The following is a 19,923-nucleotide window of genomic DNA, read 5'->3' on the forward strand; positions in this document are numbered from 1 at the left end:
TGTCAGGAAAAAAGAAATCCTTACTTACTGTACATATATTGTTCTAGAATCCAAAACTGTCAGGACCGGGGCATCTACATGAGATGGTGGCAGCTGTGCTGTAAACAAGGTGACCTGAGAACTGTTTGTACAGCCAGCAAGCGTGCAGGCAGAGAGCAGAAATTGGTGTGGCGTAAACACTGCTAAATCTAGGGCAAAAAAAGAAAATGCAAATTTACTTTGCATATTAATTTTATCTTGTTTCTCTGTAACTTTCAGAGGGTAGGTAATTCAGAAAATCAAGAGGAAGGGGAACCTGTCTCGCAAATGTTTCAGATTTGCCCCAGAACAGTGACAAGAAGTGTTCGTTGTTTAATGGCAAATAACTGCAAATTTGGACTACTAACACGTCTAGGGACCTTACTTTGGTTGAGATAGCTGCATTGTACAGGACAGTTACACAGGAGACTCTTTGGTATTACATACCATATTAATTTACTACAGTGGCAAATGATCACCCTTAACATGATTAAATCATATCAATTTAATGGAAAACAAGTATAGGTTCACTAACAGAGAGATTATATTTTTCTACAAAATGTGCTGTACATTATACAAATGTCAAGCATTGATACACACAATGATTCACTCCATGCGATTTCACTTTAAGCACACAAAGGAAGCTCAGAAGCTTACCGTCGCCACCACTCAGGCTGGCCTGTTCTCTCCTATTTGTCATCATCAAACATTTGTAATATACATTTCAGTAAGAGACTACCTTTCTAATACTATACAAAAACAACTGTTAAGTCATTATTTATTACAATTTAACCTGAGTTTAAATTACTGCAGAAAATGGTGAATAATCTTTGCTAAACAAATATTCCAAAAGATCTGTAGCTATTCCTTAGGAATCCTGTACTAATAAAGAATGTTTGTCCGAAAATTATAGTAGGGGAGTAATTCAGACAGAATTTTCTAATCATTTTCATTCTCATTTCAATACAAATTGCAGATTTTAATGAGCAAATCTTTTAAGAAGGAATTTATGATTGAGATTTTGGCAACTCTTTAACGTATACAAGTAAAATAAGTTTTATAAAAGCAAATTTTTAGTCAGCCAGAGGAGCTCTGCATTTTTGCAAGACATAACAAATGCTAGTGTTTCTAGAAACAAATAATACCCAAATATCATTTTATGCAAAATATTTGTGAACACAAATTCAAAAATTGCAACTGGATGACAAAGGCATCACTAAAGCAGAAATGCCATAGACCCAATTTCTTTCTCATTATTTTTCCCTTCATCTAATGTCCCCAGTCCCAGCTGTAATGGAATTCCTTCTGATTTATTCCAGTCTTTGTAAGGACACATGAATTCCTTCATTTTTATTGAAAACTCAGCTATTCTGTGGTACCCCTCCTATGAAGCACATGGCAAAATGTGAGTTAATAAATAAATAAATAAATAAATAAATAAATAAATAAATGTTTTAACTAAAAAAAAAAAAATCATCAAGGGGATGCCTGTAATACAGTGAGAAGTTTAATCAACATAATGGGTCTGATTCCACCAGGGTTAAGCAGTGCTTATGTGGGTGAGAGGGGGAAGGCACACTCCAGAGCAGGTGCTCAAGCTGGCTCAGAAAGCAGAGAAATCAAACTCCATACATTGCACCAACTGTGTTGCCCTCATTAGTGTACACCTTCCTGCGTCCCCGTTTCCCCCCAGCTGCCGTCAAGGAAACCACAAAAAGTATAGAGGAGGATGGAAAACTTCAAGATAAATCTCTGTACCCCATATTCTGTGTGAGCAAAAAAGTGACCAGAAGGAATTTAGTTTTAAAAGTGATCAAATGATCAACCAAAAGTAATCTGTGGCACCTATTTAATTGTAAACAATGAATGCACATTCCTCTCTTTAAACTGACATTGTCTTGTGGAGCTACACTAAGTGTGAATATACCACAAGAGAAGGAAGAAGAGGAAAAGTGGATTTCTCCTCTTCCATTTGTTTATGGTAGATGACTCTTTTCATTGTGCAGAGATTTGGGATGGCAGGAGAGAAGGATATTTTTCTCATCTTTAAGGAAAATCCTTCATCAACTAACTGCTTTTTTGAAAAAGTAGCTTGTACTGAAAAAACATGATTTGATGCACACCCTAGTTGATGAGACTACTTGCTTCAGTAAGAGTTTCTGGAAGTACCTAGTTAAAGGGTACTTGAAGAGGGAGGAACTTGGTCAAGAATCAAGAGAATGGAAGATGGAAAATGCAAATGTTTTTTTTCTCTCCTTAAAAAAAAAAAAAAAAAAAAAAAAGTGACTATTATGTCTGTCTCAGTCCTTGGAATGCTTGGAATGGAAAAGGCAAAAAGACATGACAGGAAAATAGGAAAAAATCAAAGGAATGGGAATAACATGGAATATGGAATGGATGGAATGGAAACACAGGACAAAGGAGCAGCAAAGTCCTCTGGGATCAATTCAAGAGGATGCTGAGAGGGGAAAGAAAGAAATAAAAAAAAAAAAAAAAAAAAAGAATAAAAAGAGATAAAATATGGAAAAAGCCACATGTGACCAGGATCAAATGAGATCTTGATTTAAGAATGATGATTTATTTTAACTAATAAATGCTGAATAAACATTTGATGAAGTCCAGAAAGACTTTGGTGTGATGAAGAGTAAAAAAAGAATGAAGTTAGGGGGAGCAGAAGAAAATACAGAAATTAGAAACTTAAGAATGTGACTCAAAGCATGAGCTTTGCCATCAATTAAAATCTCTCTGTAGATTTCATCAAGGTTTGGATGAGTCTGCATACAGCAAAGGCTTATTTTTCCTAAAAACTTAGAACTAGAAACTGACAAACTGTACAATAAAAATCATATTAAATCATAATTGATCCAATCATTTGTCACAATCTGATTTGGTAGATATTATCCTGTTTAAAGTTCAAAGTGTTTCATAATGGATTAATGGACTCAAACAACTACAGATACGAACATGAATTTGAATGAGGAGGGAGGAGGTTCTTAAAACTACAAAGCTACTGTTTGTCAAGGTCCTCTAGCAACAATGCCTTGTTTTCCATTTGCTTGATTGCATGATTTGCATAAGATCAAATGTAGGCAGTTGTAGACATGAAAAACAGATCACTCAGACATTAGAAATGGATCCACAAGCATTATCTAGAAATGTGTTACAAGAAAATACATCACAGTGCATAGAAACCTTGGTGATTAATGTCAAACAAAATATAATTTACAATATAGAGCATGAATTATATGCTATTTTACAATTGATTTCATGCTGTTGCTGGAAGAATTTCATTGATCTCAATCTACAAAATGAACCAAATAAGCAGAGAATTATTTTCTTTGTAACTCACAGCAAATATATATATATATATATATTATTATTATTATTATTATTATTTTACATTAGAAAACTAGAGACATTTTTTGCTCGATCATGTTATATTCTCATTTGTTCCTCCATTCCAGGCCCCTGTTTTACTTTAAAATTGTATCAAATGGTTCTTACTGCAATTTTCCAATAGCTACTCTCTTAAATTACTGATTTCTTTCCAAAACAAAGTTAAATTTAAGAATTACAGAGGTTTACTAAGAGAAGCCTAAAGTCAGGATTTTATCTTGTATTAATTTCTGGACCTAGAAGGGCACCAAAAGGAAAGCATAAAAGACACCTTCCAAGCAGGTACAGAATTCCCTCAAATCACCCTACTAAGGTAGCAGGTAGTCAGGAAAATAATTAATTATTTTTCACATCAAAACCAAAACAAAATAAGAAAACTAAAGTAAACACCCATGTATATTTTAAGACCGTAACTTACTATAGATGATATAAGGGATCTTCTATCTCAGAGGCAAAACAAACAAACTAAATTCCTTTCTAGCTCATATGTCAGCAAGATAATTGCTAACTATGGTGGCTATCTTTAAAATCAACATTTGCATACCACTATATTTTTCATGTATGTGGAACTCCTCACACTACTTTCTAAACTATTTAACTTGGTTGGTATATATGCAGTATCTAATAACCACCAAGACAAGTTCTGATAGCATGATCAATGCATGAGAGAGAAAAAATAAAGAATGACTGTTTGGATGGTCAATAAGAACACTCACTTTGCTTTGATCAAACTTAATGGGTAGTCTTTGAAAGATAATATGTTAACACCACAATGCTACTTTTAGCAGAGATTTTGTTGAGATAAAGAATAAAAAGAAAAACACAGAAGATAAAAATAAAGAAATATGCGATTTAAGAACTTGTTTCAAAACATGAACTTTACAGTCAAAGTGTACATCTCAATTCAAAAATAGCACAGTATTAATGTCTACAGCATTTTAATTTATCTGTACTATATGGTATGCTGCATTTAGGTTTATAGCAGAACGGTATATCACATACCCTTCCTCCCTCTCCTCTTCCACTCTCCCTGATTTCAGGAACCTGTTGTAAGGACGTACTGTCCTGGTGAGTGCTCAGCTGAAAAGTGACTTGTGTAAGGAACCCTACATAGTTTCTCTCAGGAAAATAATTGAGACAACAGCTATCCCATCGCTATATCCAAAGGAAAATAATATGACAGCACCGTAGCAAGGGATTGTTAGCAGCACAATAAAGCAAACCTGCTGCGAGCATGAAGATGAAAAACTTCCAGGGAATTCCAATCACAACGTTGTTCACATAGGTAGATTGTATGGCTGCTTCAGCTCATCATTCACTTCCTTTTATACTCTGTCTCATAGTTTGTTAAATTAACTCACAGTAGCTTAATATTTAATTAGAAGGTAAACTCTTTGGGACCATAAATCCACATCACCAAGATACAACAATGCCCCCATTTGATTTTTATGCACTATTAAAAAACAAACAAACAAACAAACAAACAAACAATCAGAGGAGATGCCAAGATTGTATTATCAGGCTTACTTCATGGGATATTATTAGCAGTTCTTGCCCTTCCACCATTTTCTGAAAACAAGCAACAATTCACATATAACTTTCAGTATCGTATATTCTGCTTTCTGTATTTATAAAGCACCGGTCACTTATTTATACTGACCCTTGAAGAATCAGCACTAATGTACAACCTCATCTGGGAAGGTTTTATACTAGTGCTGCATCTTTCTCACAGATCTCCTGAAGACTGTTCTAGTATTAGAATTAAAAGAATTTTGTGAAGCTACTAAAAACAAGGGGAAGGAATAAAGGAAGAGAAGATAAACACAGGAGCACAAATAATTATTTTCATGATGCACCATAAGTTGCTGTTCTGCTCTCTTACCAGGAAAGGTGTTGATGCAATGGCATATGGACTAAACAACTTTGTTTCTAGCTGGCCAATAAATGCTGTTTTAGAAGCTATTTAACTCAGCAGTAAGTATTGCTGGTTTTCTAAATTTCTCATAAAGGAATAAATCCTCATTGAAACTGAGGTTTATATGCTGCAGAAGAGTTCAGGTAAGATACAACCTCATTGCTGCATCTGGAGAATTAAAGAGCATAACACAAAACCAGGTATTACACAGGAACCCCCAAAAACATGACAGTCATGTGTTAGCCTGTGTAGAAAAAAATGTATAAATTAAGAAGTCACATGTAAGAAGAAAAACAAAATACCCCTCAGCACACAAGTGAAACAGATGGATCTTTAATCATTTCAGTTTGCAATGATCTCAAAGAATTAATGTAGCATGTGGTAGAGCTACAGTTCCATTTTGGGAGAGGTGGTAGCTCCAAAGTACTTAACTGTTTTAAATAGAAGTATGTTTTACTAGAAAAGATGGAAAAGACTTTTTTTTTTCCCCACATTTACTAACAGTTTCTCTTAATTACACACTTGTTACTGTTATGAGAAAAATCTTTCTACCATTCATCAGCACAAACTCTTCTAATTCTGTGAGCCTAAACTCATCCCTCAAATACTACATCTTTCTGTGATCACCTCACAAGGTCACATTAGTCTCCACTCCTGATCATTTTGTTTCTTTTCTTCTTTTCTTCTTGCTTAAACTATTAAATTTACCATTATCTTTGCAAGGCATATCACCTTTTTTTATTAATCATTTGTAGTATCTTTTTTTTTTTTTTTTTTTTTGATTGCAAAGCTGGACTACGGGGATGCCAGTCTTTGATTTTAAAGCCAGATCTCTGAGATAGCTTCTGCAGGTAATTCCAGACTTCGTTCTCACTCCCCAGTTAGGACACACTAGTTTTAAATGCTAAGGATGCTCAGCTGAAGAAAACTCTACTTGTGGATTGCCACAGATCACATTGCTTTGGAAAAGTGGAAGAGAAGCATCAGATTTAACATGAAATGTTAACTTCTGAAAAAGTTAAATGTTTCTGATGAAAACTTCTTTTTCGATTGCTTTACCCCCAGTCATTCTATCCTCTGTGATTGCAAAGACATCACATATCCCTAACCGCAGAAGAATCTTAATGCCTGTGTGAAGCTCCTGGAACACTCCCTCAGCGAACATCCCTAAGCTGTTCCCTGGGCCCATCATCGTTAACCACCATCAGAAAAACATATGGGCCTGGTTTTGGACTTTTCTTGCTGCCAGAATAAAACATAGCCAATCAGTGCAAACATTCAGCATCAAATGAGAGTAATGAAGTTATGTATTTGTTTACCGGAGTTAAAATCATGCATTGTCTCCCTAGTTCACTCCAATTATAACAGCAGGACAAACACAGTAAGCCTGAAGGTCAAAGGGAGAAAAACTCTGACATGTTCCTTCTTACCGAGCATGTGAAGAAAAGTAGCTGTGGTCATACCAATATCACTTTGTTTTATTTCTCTATTTGTCATTTATTTGCACATCAGGTTTCCTGACATAGATCTACTTTTAAGATTTAAATGCAGATTTCCATTCATGAATGCTTCCAGTCCAGTCATTGTATTGCTATCGGCTTGAAGGAGGTGGGGACTTGTTAGAATACATTACAAAAAACATGGTCTTTCAGTCAAAGTTAAACTCAAAATATGTGAGAAATGAGAAAATATATATATTTTTTTGAACATTTTAGCACTGTATTAATGTCAGCTTAATGTACTCAACTGGAAAATAAATTTGCACTAGGTAACTATGTTGAGTTCTGAATATCAGATACCTGCTGCTATAAAACTGGAATGACTCTGGATTCACATCAGTATGACCAAGACCCCATTGGCTCTCTAACAGAAGTACACCATGTGCTCCTAAGTAATTTCAATCTTGCTGCAGAGATAGAAACAAAATTCAGATTCACCTTACAGTTGGTGTTAATTGTGTCAGGTCAAGAAAACTGCCACTTTTACAACCCAGTAAGGAGCACATCTGAATGTGCAGAGAAGCCAGTAAGATGTTAAGTTATATAAGAATATATAATAAGTAAGACAGCAACTATTACTATCCATTTTCTATAAATCAATAGTGCAGCCTTATCAGGAAAAGCATATATTACAGATTGCAGAAGTAAAGGCTGTCTGGAAGATGGCAATGAGAAAGCACAGACGTACAAACACTCTCTTAGGAAGACAGTCTGGAGAAAAAAACTAAGAAAAGGAAACAAAGAAGATAACACACTGTATACGTATATGAGTATGTAAGTGCTACATAGAAAAGCAATTAGAATCTTGTGTTCCCTAGAATTCCCTTGGAAATAAAAAAAATAAATAAAATAAGATAGAAAAAAGGACAGAAAAAAAAGACACCTAATAAATTTACAAAGTGCAATTTTCAGCTAAACTCACTGCTCTTCAAATCATGGAACTTCTACTGCTGACAGGAAGATTCAGCTTTACCTGTATAAATCAAATTCTGGGCTATTATAAATATCAACACTGCACTTTTTAAATTATTTTAATGATAAGCATTACTGTAATTTGCCAATGTGAGGAACAGAGACCCTGCAAGATTTCTATATTTCTCTTATCCAAAACTATTTAGAACTCTGCAGCTCTCTATTTTATGATTATTATTATATATATATATTTATGCTTATTTGACTAAACAAACAAAAATATGGAGAGGAGGAAGGAAATTAATTTCCAAAAGAAATATTTTCTTTGATTAAATCTACTAGTAGATTTTGACTTAATGAAACTGAATATGCACACTAAATCTTAAAATACCATTTAAACTCCAAATTATTATTTTAATTAACAAAATATTCAACCCCCCCAAAAAAATTCATCAAGAAACTTACGACAGGACACTCAGACCAGATATTGGAATCTAATCAAGAAATATGACAATGCCTGCTCAAAGTGGTATCAGCCAGAGAATACAGATTGTAAATTTATAATCTTTATTTAGTTATGACGTATTTCAAACCTTCATTAGGGGTAACTTGTTCCACTGTTTTGCACAGTTCCAATGCAAGATGATTAGAGAACAACTCTCACCATCAAGGCAAGGCATCATGAGATTTAAGAGTTTTGGCAGAAGAGATACTATTGCCTTTCCACGACCAGAGCAGTTTTGTATATCTGAATTATGGTCAAAGAATAAAAGATTTTCCTAAAATATTACTGTAGTGCTTGAATAGGAATAGTGGGAGGACTCAGCTTCTGAGCATTACTCCTAGACAAGACATTTAGCAGCAAGTTTAATCTGTTTCAAGACCACAAAAGCTGAGCTAGTTTTCAGTCAGCTGCAGAATTATCAGCATTGTAAAATACACTGTACTCCTACCTGTTCTCCTCTGTTCTTACCAGAGCAATCAGCCCCAGCTGTTGAGTCATTGATATGGTCAACATGTAGTTATGTAGTTGGTGTAAATTATTGATACCTCTTTTTGCTTTTTTTTTTTTTTAATTCATTTGCTTTATATATTTTTTCAACACACACACATAGTAAAGGAGGAAAAAAAATCCATGAAAAGCCCAAAGCCCAAAGTTTTTTTCAACTTGACATGTTGCACTACCCAGTCACGTCATGTAGTGTCAGTAATGTCATCAGATAACATAACTGCCACAATCTGATGTGATGCATTAAACTGGGATTACCAGAATAAATCATGTTTGTGGGTACACAGATCACAGGTGGTACAGTCAGCAGCTCTGTATTATGGCATATCTATAGGATGTGCAGATTAGGATATAACATTCAGAGGCTTGTTCTCGTTTGTGAAGTGCTTTGCAACCATAACTCAATAGTAAGGAGCCACCAAACAGTTATAATAGCATAAACCATCATCAGGGAAAAATACAAATCGATCAGAGCCAGTGATATAAAAGAAAGAGCATGCATCTGTCCCCAGTCTCATAAATTCAGTGGTTGTTACAGGCTTTTCCTGTATCCCACATGTAGTTTATTAATAACAATAACTATCATAAATAATAACAACTCAGAGTAGTTTATTTCAAGATGAATGTGCTTATTATCTCTTGGTCCTCTCCCTTATTTCTTACATCCTGTCTGTATTCCTCCTGTAAATGGTGGGGAAGACTCAGTTTAATTTATTGTTTTAAGTTTATGCCCTTTAATTGGCAACAGAGTGCTATGCCAAGAAAGTTGTCTACGTAGGCTCCCTGGAATATTTGCATATCGTAACTCACATGTTAAGCTTGTACAAAGGAGGCATAGAATTTACATTCTACTGCGTATTATAAATAAGTAATAAGAACAGATTAGAATTATGCTTTTACGCCTACTAGTGAGAGAGAGATGCATAATTCACAAGTGGTGTGAATTAAGAGACTTTTGAATTTCACCCCAATCCTCTCCCACTCCAATCTTGTGCATGTTGTACACGGTATACTTTTCAGTCCCACTGCTCCACAAAGGTGTATGTGCGTGTTTTCCCTCCTTAGCCTTAGATTTTGTAAGTACTGTACCTTTTTTTTTTTTTTCTTCTTGCAAAAAAAAAACAAAAGACACTATAGCTTAGAATTCATGGTTGGGAATCTTTTGCTTTGTTACAGTATTAGCATCATCTTTCCCAGTTTGCTTACTATACTCAGAGACATGACTGTAAGAGGCAGATGTTAACTCAGTGCTTTCAGAAGGTGCCAGAATGAACTGAGTTTTTCAACTTCAAAGAGAACACAGAACTTGCAAATGGACCTTTGTTACACTTCGTAGTCAGCATGACATATTGCACCTCTAGCTGGGTCTCCTTAAGGAGAGTATTTCAAGGTAATCTCTAAGCCCATTCATATCTCCACCTTCTCTGCCAAAGTCTGCAAACTAAAGCCTATTGTGACCATAATTTATATGACGTCACATGTGGGCCATGGATTTTGCAGAACCTGCTGCTTCCACCACAGTAATTCTACCTCCAAAAGCACTCTGTTACCTGGTGATAAGGTATAGGAACAATGAATGATCTGAGTCTGGTTACTTGAATCTAGTTGATTGAACCTAGTTACTTCAATGTATTTTGGTTCTCTGGATGAAGCACTACTGTTCTGATTAATGTACCTCCCACAGAGGCATCAGAGGCATCACTAGGGACAGACCCTATAGTAAAAGAATTCTTCTTATAATGTCTCCAAACCATTTCAAACTGAAGCTGTTTTTTTTTGTGTGTTTTGTTTTATTTTATTTTTTTCTCCTCTATTATGTGTGCAAATATTTTTAATTATGCTCTAGCTTTATCTGCCATCTGTTTATTCTGCCTCCATCTCCGCCATACCTGTTTTTATAGTTAAGCTGTCTCTCTCTTTTTTTGGTAACCTTAATTCTGATTTATTTATCTTTTGATTTCTTCAGTATACCTCACTTTATTCTTAGTTTTCCTTGACAAACATTCTATGTACTTTGCCTGTAAACTTAAGAGAAAGACTTCAGTTATACGTGTATTTTAATTCCCAGTACAATCTAACATTTTCTCAATTAATTTGCAACAATGGTATTAAGCCCCAATAGCTATTACCTCAAAACTCAAAACATGTTAGTTGAAACAAAGAAAAAAATACTTTTACCCTAACTTTTTAGAAAAGCAACAGGCACCACAATTATTTAGGTATGTAGGAGATCATTCTTAACTTTGAGTGAATGAAACGGCTAGAACTCCAGCTCATGAAAACACAAGGACATTCTTGTCAACTACATTAAATTATTATTCCTTGATCAGAAAAAAAAAAAAAAAAAGGTGTAACAATATTAATCATAAGTAAGCTCCAAAGTTGAAGTCAGTATGAAATTTGACTTTCAGAAGAAAGCTAACCCATTTTGTACCAACATGAGTTACTTTCAACAATTGATAATTTCTTTCATTTATAAAATTTCTCTTGGAACAGACTGGAGAAGCTTTCACCACTTACATATCAATTGTATGAATGCACCCAGTCTAGCCAATGATCCTGGACAGATGAGCAAGACTATCATGAGGACCCAGAAGACAGGTTATCTAGTTACATCTGAATAACCATTTCCACTGCATAATTCTAACAAAGGGGATGCAAAACTATTCACCCACTATTTTATCAAGAAAGCATTCGAACGTTGTCAGAGTTTCCACAAACATACACATATCACAGAATCACAGAATCACAGAATTTTCTAGGTTGGAAGAGACCTCAAGGTCATCGAGTCCAACCTCCAACCTAACGCTAACAGCCCTCCACTAAACCATATCCCTAAGCTCTACATCTAAACGTCTTTTAAAGACTTCCAGGGATGGTGACTCCACCACTTCCCTGGGCAGCCTGTTCCAATGCCTCACAACCCTTTCGGTAAAGAAGTTCTTCCTAACATCTAACCTAAAACTCCCCTGGCTCAACTTAAGCCCATTCCCCCTCGTCCTGTCACCAGGCACGTGGGAGAACAGACCAACCCCCACCTCGCTACAGCCTCCCTTGAGGTACCTAAAAAGAGCGATAAGGTCACCCCTGAGCCTCCTCTTCTCCAGGCTGAACAAGCCCAGCTCCCTCAGCCGCTCCTCGTAGGACTTGTTCTCCAGGCCCCTCACCAGCTTCGTTGCCCTTCTCTGCACCCGCTCAAGCACCTCGATGTCCTTCTTGTAGCGAGGGGCCCAAAACTGAACACAGTGCTCGAGGTGCGGCCTCACCAGAGCTGAGTACAGGGGGACAATCACCTCCCTAGCCCTGCTGGTCACACTGTTCCTGATACAAGCCAGGATGCCGTTGGCCTTCTTGGCCACCTGAGCACACTGCTGGCTCATATTCAGCCGACTATCCACCATCACTCCCAGGTCCTTCTCTGCCTGGCAGCTTTCCAACCATTCCTCTCCCAGCCTGTAGCTCTGCTTGGGGTTATTGCGCCCCAGGTGCAGGACCCGGCACTTGGCCTTGTTAAACTTCATACAGTTGACCTCAGCCCATCGGTGCAGCCTATCCAGATCCTCCTGCAGAGCCTTCCTACCCTCAAGCAGATCGACACACACACCTAACTTGGTGTCATCTGCGAACTTACTGAGGGTGCACTCGATGCCCTCGTCCAGATCATCGATGAAGATATTAAAGAGGACCGGCCCCAGCACCGAGCCCTGGGGGACGCCACTAGTGACTGGCCTCCAACTGGACTTGGCTCCATTCACCACGACTCTTTGGGCCCGGCTATCCAGCCAGTTTCTAACCCAACGAAGCGTGCGCCAGTCCAAGCCAAGAGCAGCCAGTTTCTTGAGGAGAATGCTGTGGGAGACGGTGTCAAAAGCCTTGCTGAAGTCAAGGTAGACCACATCCACAGCCTTTCCCTCATCCACCCAGCGCGTCACTCTGTCATAGAAGGAGATCAGGTTCGTCAGGCATGACCTGCCTTTCATAAAGCCATGCTGACTGGGCCTGATCGCCTGCTTCCCCTGCAAGTGCTAGGGAATGACATAAACTTCCAAATGAGGAATATTCATTTTTATTCTATATGTATTTTGTAATACAGAAATAAATAGCAATTAATTCAAAATACTGTACAGATGTCTTGATTTCAAGATCTTGTTTGTCTGGTCTGAACACAAAACCTAAGTTTAAACATGCTGTGTTTTAGCTGCCCCTACTGAATCAGTCTATTCAGCACTGATTACAGCTCTGATTTACACTGGCTAGAAAAAATAAAAAATAAAAATATTAAAAGTCTTCCCCAATATATTTGTGTAAAAATGCATATATGTATGCATCTCTATTGATGAAAACCACAAATGCTCACAGAAAGAGCATTTATTGATCAATATAGAACATTATTGATTAAATTGATGAAATCACAAATTAAAATTATAAATTGCTAATAATAAACTTCCGGATACCAAAAACTGACAGTATATTATCAGTCTAAAAATCACTTATTCTTTTACATGTGCAGACCATGAGCAGTGCCTCCCCTTACCAAAATGACTGAACAGCACCATTCTGAAATTAGAAATCTAGATGCTTATTTACATGTAGCCATAAACATAACCAGATGCACCAAAAAAAAAAAAATTATTAAATCAAAATATGCATACTGCAAATGAATCTTACAATAAAGGAACATGGTGTATCCAACAGAAGCCATTACTAGAACAGTAACGATGTTTCTCATCCACACTTGCATTCATCTTAATTCCATGAGGATAAGCATTATTTAAAGTACACTAATCTGATATTCTTCTTATATTTTTGCCATGCACTAGTTACTCTCCTGGTAACACATCACTGTGATTTCTACTCTATTTATAGAATGAAAAACAGGAAAATGTAGAGGGGGAAAAAAAAAAAAAAAAAAAAAAAAGAGAGAGAGAGAGAGAGAGAGAGAGAATCCCCACCAGTTTTCAAACTAAAATTTATGTAAAAAGCTTCAGTTAGAAATAGACTGTCATAAAAATACAGTATTTCACAGAAGACTAGTGTAAAGCATGATAGAATTCAATACTGACTAAAAGGTTATTAGGTTTTACGTAAACAAGGTGATCAGTGTAGAAACCTTGGTTAGATATCTGGCAGCAATTCAAGAAGAAGGATCCCAGAATGCCTTTCATGACATGGTTTATGCTTTGCATACCTAACTTAGGAGGATAGGTAAACAGATTTTGAAAATACAAGAATCCTTCAATCATTCCAACCATCAAATATTTTTAAAATCAATCTTGAATCAATACTCAAAATACACAAAGATCTGGACCTACAGTAACAGAAAAAGACATCAATTGGTGAAACATTTTATTAATGTCAGATGAGGGAAGTTGCTTTCAAATTAATTGAAATAGCAAGGCAAAAACATATGCAAATATTAAAAATTCACCTTTCATAAAACTGTCTCATTATAGCTTTTTTTTTTTTTCAATTACTAACTTGCTAAAAATGTTTAATAATGGCTAATGACTCAACACCCACATGATCATTCAGTTAGTATAACTAAGGAAAAGAGGAACCCCTGGCTGGGGACCTTCAGGAAGTGTTACTGTGATGTTACGTGACTATAGTTTGTCACCACTTATTAATATCCTATTAGTGATAGTGGAAGGTGCAAATTAAAGAGCAATACATGTACTGCTTAGATAGAATAATTATCACAGCTGATAAACATGTAATAGCAGCATAGAAGAGCGTATCTGTATTAAATGAAATAGTGCTTGGTAGTTCAGGAGACCAAATGCTCCTAAATGAGCAAGGAGAAATATGAGCAGATTTTCTGTGGCATAAGGAAAATGCTAGAGAGTAGCTTCACTATGCAGCTTGTAATATCAAAAAGGCCACCCCACTCTTTCCAAGGCTATTAAGTTAGAGATAAGTGAGATAGATCCCTATGAATGGATACCAAGATATAGCAGCATGTTTGGCCTTAGTCCATCTCTGCAAGACACATCACATCTTTATTTACATGAGGCCAGCACTGCCTGAAACTAAACATAAACCATTTACTGAGGGTGCAAAAATGATCTTGGAAAAAAAAATCTCTTGGGAAAATAGAGATGCTTTTCCTTACCTATAAACATTATTTGTAAGTTTAACAAAAAACCTTGCAGGTTCTGATGCTCTTCTTAGGTACTTATGTTAATAAAGGTGTGATTGAATGAACTCTTCACTTAACCCCATGGATCTATTTTATCAGCAAAATTGAAAACAGAAGACAAGCTACCACTTTCCTTTAACTAGCTTCAGACAAACTATAACTGCCACACATGCTGCAGAAAATAAGTTCCCACAAAAAGTGTTTCAGGCTATGAGCACAACCTGACCAAGAAAGCATATTCCAATTCTTAGAAATCTAAGAAGACCCCTCTCACTGTTTAAGAGGAAACAAGGGTCACTGTGCCTCTACTGCTTACAAAGAGGTCATGTCACATAATAGGACCCCACATGAAATTCTTACTGATGAAAGAATACAGAGAAACAGATGGCATCTTTCAGAAATCCCAGAGGAAATCAAGGTATAAATGACATTAGACCAGTTTGCCCAAGAAAGGATCACACAGGCAAACGTGGCAAAATAAGAATTGGCTGTTGACTGCAGGGATGAAGTCTTGAGAAGACCTGAAAATCCACATGACAGTGCAGAACAGCAGAATACCTCCAAGATGATATGTGGATGGCAAGCTCTTCCATTTGGTATAGTAAAAATGAATAAATAAATAAGTAAATAGGTCATACTTTACAAACAGAACTCAACAAACACTTGATTTAAATCTGTCCTCAGTATGCATGGTCTTTTGAAGAGACCCTTAGCTCTGCTAATTGACATCTACTTCTGACACCTAATTCTAAAGACGTTCTGAATAATTCTGAACAATGTGGGATTTTAACATTTTAAATTTGGTTACTTGGTTTTAATTCTTGTGAGGGAATTTAGACAAGCCTTGAAATCAATGCTTTTCTTCTCTTTGTTTAAAAAGCAGAGCCCATAGCCAAGACCACTAGAACTGAAAGGAGTAAGGAAAAAAAAAAGAAAAAAAAAAAAAAAGAAAAAAAAAAAAAAAGAATTCTCCCTGTTCTACAGCTATCAGCTTTGGAGAAGGTATTTGCTCCAGTTTGCATTGGTATCTGCAGAAGATTGGGAGGTACCACTCTTTCATTTTATAATTTGTGTTGCATTTTAATTTTTAGAAAGTAGTACTCAAGCAACCTGAGAGCTCCACAATTCCAACAGGGTTAGCGTGAGTTCTCTCCTGGCTTGCTGTGTTACCCAAATCTGATCAAAGGACAAGGACTCCAGAAGCTTGTCCAGCTGTGGTTTTATAATGATACCATTAGGTTTTGCTCTATAATCAAGGTCCCTAAAAGTCTGTGTAGCTTCAGGCTTAATATCTGCGACAAGGTTAACTGAAATCTGCAGCAAGGATAACTACTTTAGCAGATTGTATCAGCAGGAAATATTTAAACACTATTTAAAAGGATTTTAAATAAGCAGATTTTATTTAACACTGCACTAATGCACTGCAATAGAAAATGATACAACAGAGCTGCTACAAATAAACATAATGCTTTTACCCTTACCCTACCACCCCCCTTCTAAATTCCCCAGATCTGTATTATTAAGTCCAATGAGTGCAGCAGATCTTTCTGTCTGAAGCTGAAATACAGGGATGCCAGACTTTAGACAGCCCGTTTGCCCTTTGGTTTTGTGCCTGCTGAATCTGCATTCTAGGTCTGCAGAATTAATTACGATAGTACCGGTCACTGGCAATGTCAGTGTTGCCAATTCAGGTGTATCAAATGTGCTTTTCTTATACACCTACAACTTTTAGAGGAAGGCAGCTTCTTCTATAAGACTGGTGAGCTCTGCCCTCTAGTGCTAGGTGCACCAATATATGTTTACTTAAATGCATAACTGGGCCAGAATAAAACCTGCAGATGTAGGTGTTCTTTGTATGTCATCCTGTTCCTATATGCCTTAACACCTGGATATCATACTAAGTCAGATATAAGTGATGGGCCTGGAACTGTAGCAAGAACATGCAAATAAAAGGCACTGTGTCATAGCTTGTTGGGTCACATGCTAGACACTTCAGATAACCAATTCAAACTGTTAAAAATCAAAGACTTTTCATTGCTTACAATAGAGTTAAATAAGTCTCTGCTTCACAGATAACTGAGGAATTCTGAAATTCAGAGTTAGAAAATTCATAAATCTGTCATCAATGTTGTATTGGATAGCAAACCACTCTTTCCAAAACATTCTAGTGAATGAACAGACATGCTTCACTTGGTATATATATGTATTACACTGCAACCTAGAAGATGGGAAATAAACTCATGCTAGAGGACTACAGAATTTTATTTTATTTTTTATTTTTTGTCCTTCAAGGCAAAAACTGTCTCTTTCATATTTGAGTAGGACCTAAACCAAAGGAACGCAAATCCTTAGGGTTGGAAATTGGTGATATCAAAGATTGTTATCAAAGTACCTCTGAATTATTTGAATAGTAACCATGAGAATGACATCTTAACCTAACATAAGAAGTGTTTTCTTCTCAGTTAAACAGATTCTTGCAATTATCCTCTGCACATAATTCCAAGAATTTTCTCTTATTCAAATTGCTTTACTTTACAGTTAGTACAACATTGATATTATGATGGATTTTGCTTTTATTATAATGACCTTTCATTTAAAATGTGCAGTAGCCACAGGGATAAAAAGTAAAAAAAACAAAAACAAAAACAAAAACAAAAACAAAAAAACACTATTTTTTCAATAAAATTTATTAAGTGTGCATGGCTACAGTGTATTACTATAATTACTACAGGTTTATAGGAACATGAAAAAATACAGATACTGATTTTGGGTTCTCTCATTTTTTAAGTTCAGATACATTAAGCGTGTTTTCACAGTTGTCAAACATCTGCTTCTTCCTCAGAGAAAAACAAAGCTTCCATTTTATCCTGGTCTTTCCACATTCAGGTCAAATAACAATTTGAATAAGCAAAAGTTTAGTTTGTGTTCTTATACTAAAGTGTGAAGACTTTTCCAAGGTTCACTTTAATATTTTACCCATAAACTTACAGCTTGTCACAGTAATCAGATTTATTTAGTTAGTTTTAACTCTTGGGGATGTAATTTAGGGTAACTCTATACAGCTTTAAGTCAGCTGAGGATCTGCCCTTGTAGATTATAGGATCTCTTTCCTGAAACACTGGAAATTCTCTTCTAAGGTTGGCAAAGAAAAATAAGTTTAAAGAGTCATGATGAGAACCATTAGAATCTGCTAGGAAAATTCTAGTACTGCAGAAATGTAGACATGCACATCCTCAATTCCAAGTTCTGTGCAAAGATAGATTTATATATATATATATACACACGTAAAGTTATCTACAAAGTTGTTTTGCTTTGTAAACTGGTTAGATAATACATACTTTTTCTTAGTCTGTCAAATGTGTAACATTTAAGAATTTTGACTCATATTTTTTCTGAAGTTTCTTAGCAATAATAATTTATATTGATAATATTAGCATATTAGCTATATACATACTAGATATGCCTAGCAATATCAAATTATCAATGTTATTTAGGTCACATCTGGTCACTACTGTCTCTGCTTATATTAAAGCTTTCTTCATGGTATTGGCACAACCAGCTTAGGCCACTGCCATCTCACTTTTCAGTATAAAACCCACCCTGATTTCTCTTTCATCTAAGCAGGTGGGAGATTTCTTAGACCAAGTTAAAGAAAAAAAAAAAAAAAAAAAAAAAAAAGGAAATAAAGAAAGAATAAATAATATCTTGCTTAAGTCTAAAAACATTAAAAAAGCATTACATTAAGAAAGCTCCACAATTCAAAGTAGAAACTTCAGTATTGTCTGTAAGTGTTTGGATGGGTAAAAAAAAGTATATTTTCCCCTCCACAGGAAAAATAAACTCAAGTTTTTTGTAAAATCAAAAGCTTTTCAAAGATCAGTGTCTATGTATTAAGAGAGTTTTGAAGGTAACTCTAAAAGTTATTCCTCACTGCTGCTAACTTGTCTCCACAGAACAGGGAGGTACATAGATTTGGAGGGCAGACACTCACTGATTTTCCTGGGCTGCAGCTGTTGTTCTTGGTTATACTCAGTCTGCACTCTCAGACACAAGAACTGAAAGCATGAAACCAGGGAGCTAGATTCATTAAGCCTATATTCCACCTGGAGATCTCTGGAGGCCACTACCAACACGAAATTTTAGGCTTCACAGGGATTCAGGATGTGAAATAGCACCCAGATTACATGAGCAAGTACCACATAAGGCAAAAGCAGAAGAAAACAAACAGATCACAAAGGAGTTGTGGTACAAGGGCTAGCTAAATTTCAGTGCTTTATTACTCATAACAAAGAAACTGAATTTGTCGATATGGGGAAAATATTTAAAGGCATTAATGGTTGATGGATGCCTAATGGATGCCCCTTTTCAACATGGTAAAGTGGACATTTGCCATTTGTGCTTTTAAAGGGCTTCCCTTTTAATTATAGCTCAACCCCTAGAGAAAACAAACACTTGGATTTCCATGAAAATCAATGAGTATTTCAAGCCCTCAACAACTGTCAACAGCAGAAACTAAGCTAACAATATATTTGTGATTATGGTGTTGAAAAAAATATATCCCTCCTCAAGTTATTGATTAACTAAAATGAGCGTAAACTGATTATACTTTCCATGGTCTGAATTGAGAGACAGTGAAGCACTAATTTTTAGACAGAACAGATGCCTTCCAAAAAAGAAAGGACTTAAAACAAAGCATTTCAATAAATACAGGACTTCAAAAAACACAGAGAATTTATGACTTTCCGGTATAGACAAAAAATCAGGAACTCATCCGTATATTTATTAAATTAGGAATATCATTTTGTTGAATGAATAAGAAATGTGTCAGAAACAATGAATGTTGTCTCTCTCTCTTTAGGGTCATTAATGTATTACGTTGTGGCAGTAAGTCACCAGCACCACTAGCATAAATGCTGAAAGGCTAAAAATACCAAAAAGCACGAAGGAGACATGTATAACACTGGAATGTCAAAAGCCCCTGTTTTCTACTATAAAGCTTTAGCTCTTGCAGGAAGGAAGAAAAAAAAAAAAAAAA

At 35.9% G+C, this 19,923-nt stretch overlaps 1 protein-coding gene across 1 annotated transcript in view; it reads right to left on the minus strand.

Moving 5' to 3' along the window:
- Positions 1-19,923, minus strand: part of USH2A (usherin) — a gene marked incomplete at its 3' end in the record, with an annotated part of 395,140 nt that overhangs the window by 189,263 nt on the left and 185,954 nt on the right. The window contains exon 32 of the mRNA XM_082757605.1: positions 29-188. Coding sequence (XP_082613731.1) covers positions 29-188 — 160 coding nt within the window. The remainder of the gene's footprint in view (positions 1-28; positions 189-19,923) is intronic.

Source organism: Aythya marila (assembly GCF_965140915.1).
Source record: "Aythya marila genome assembly, chromosome: 3".
Taxonomy (NCBI): domain Eukaryota; kingdom Metazoa; phylum Chordata; class Aves; order Anseriformes; family Anatidae; genus Aythya; species Aythya marila.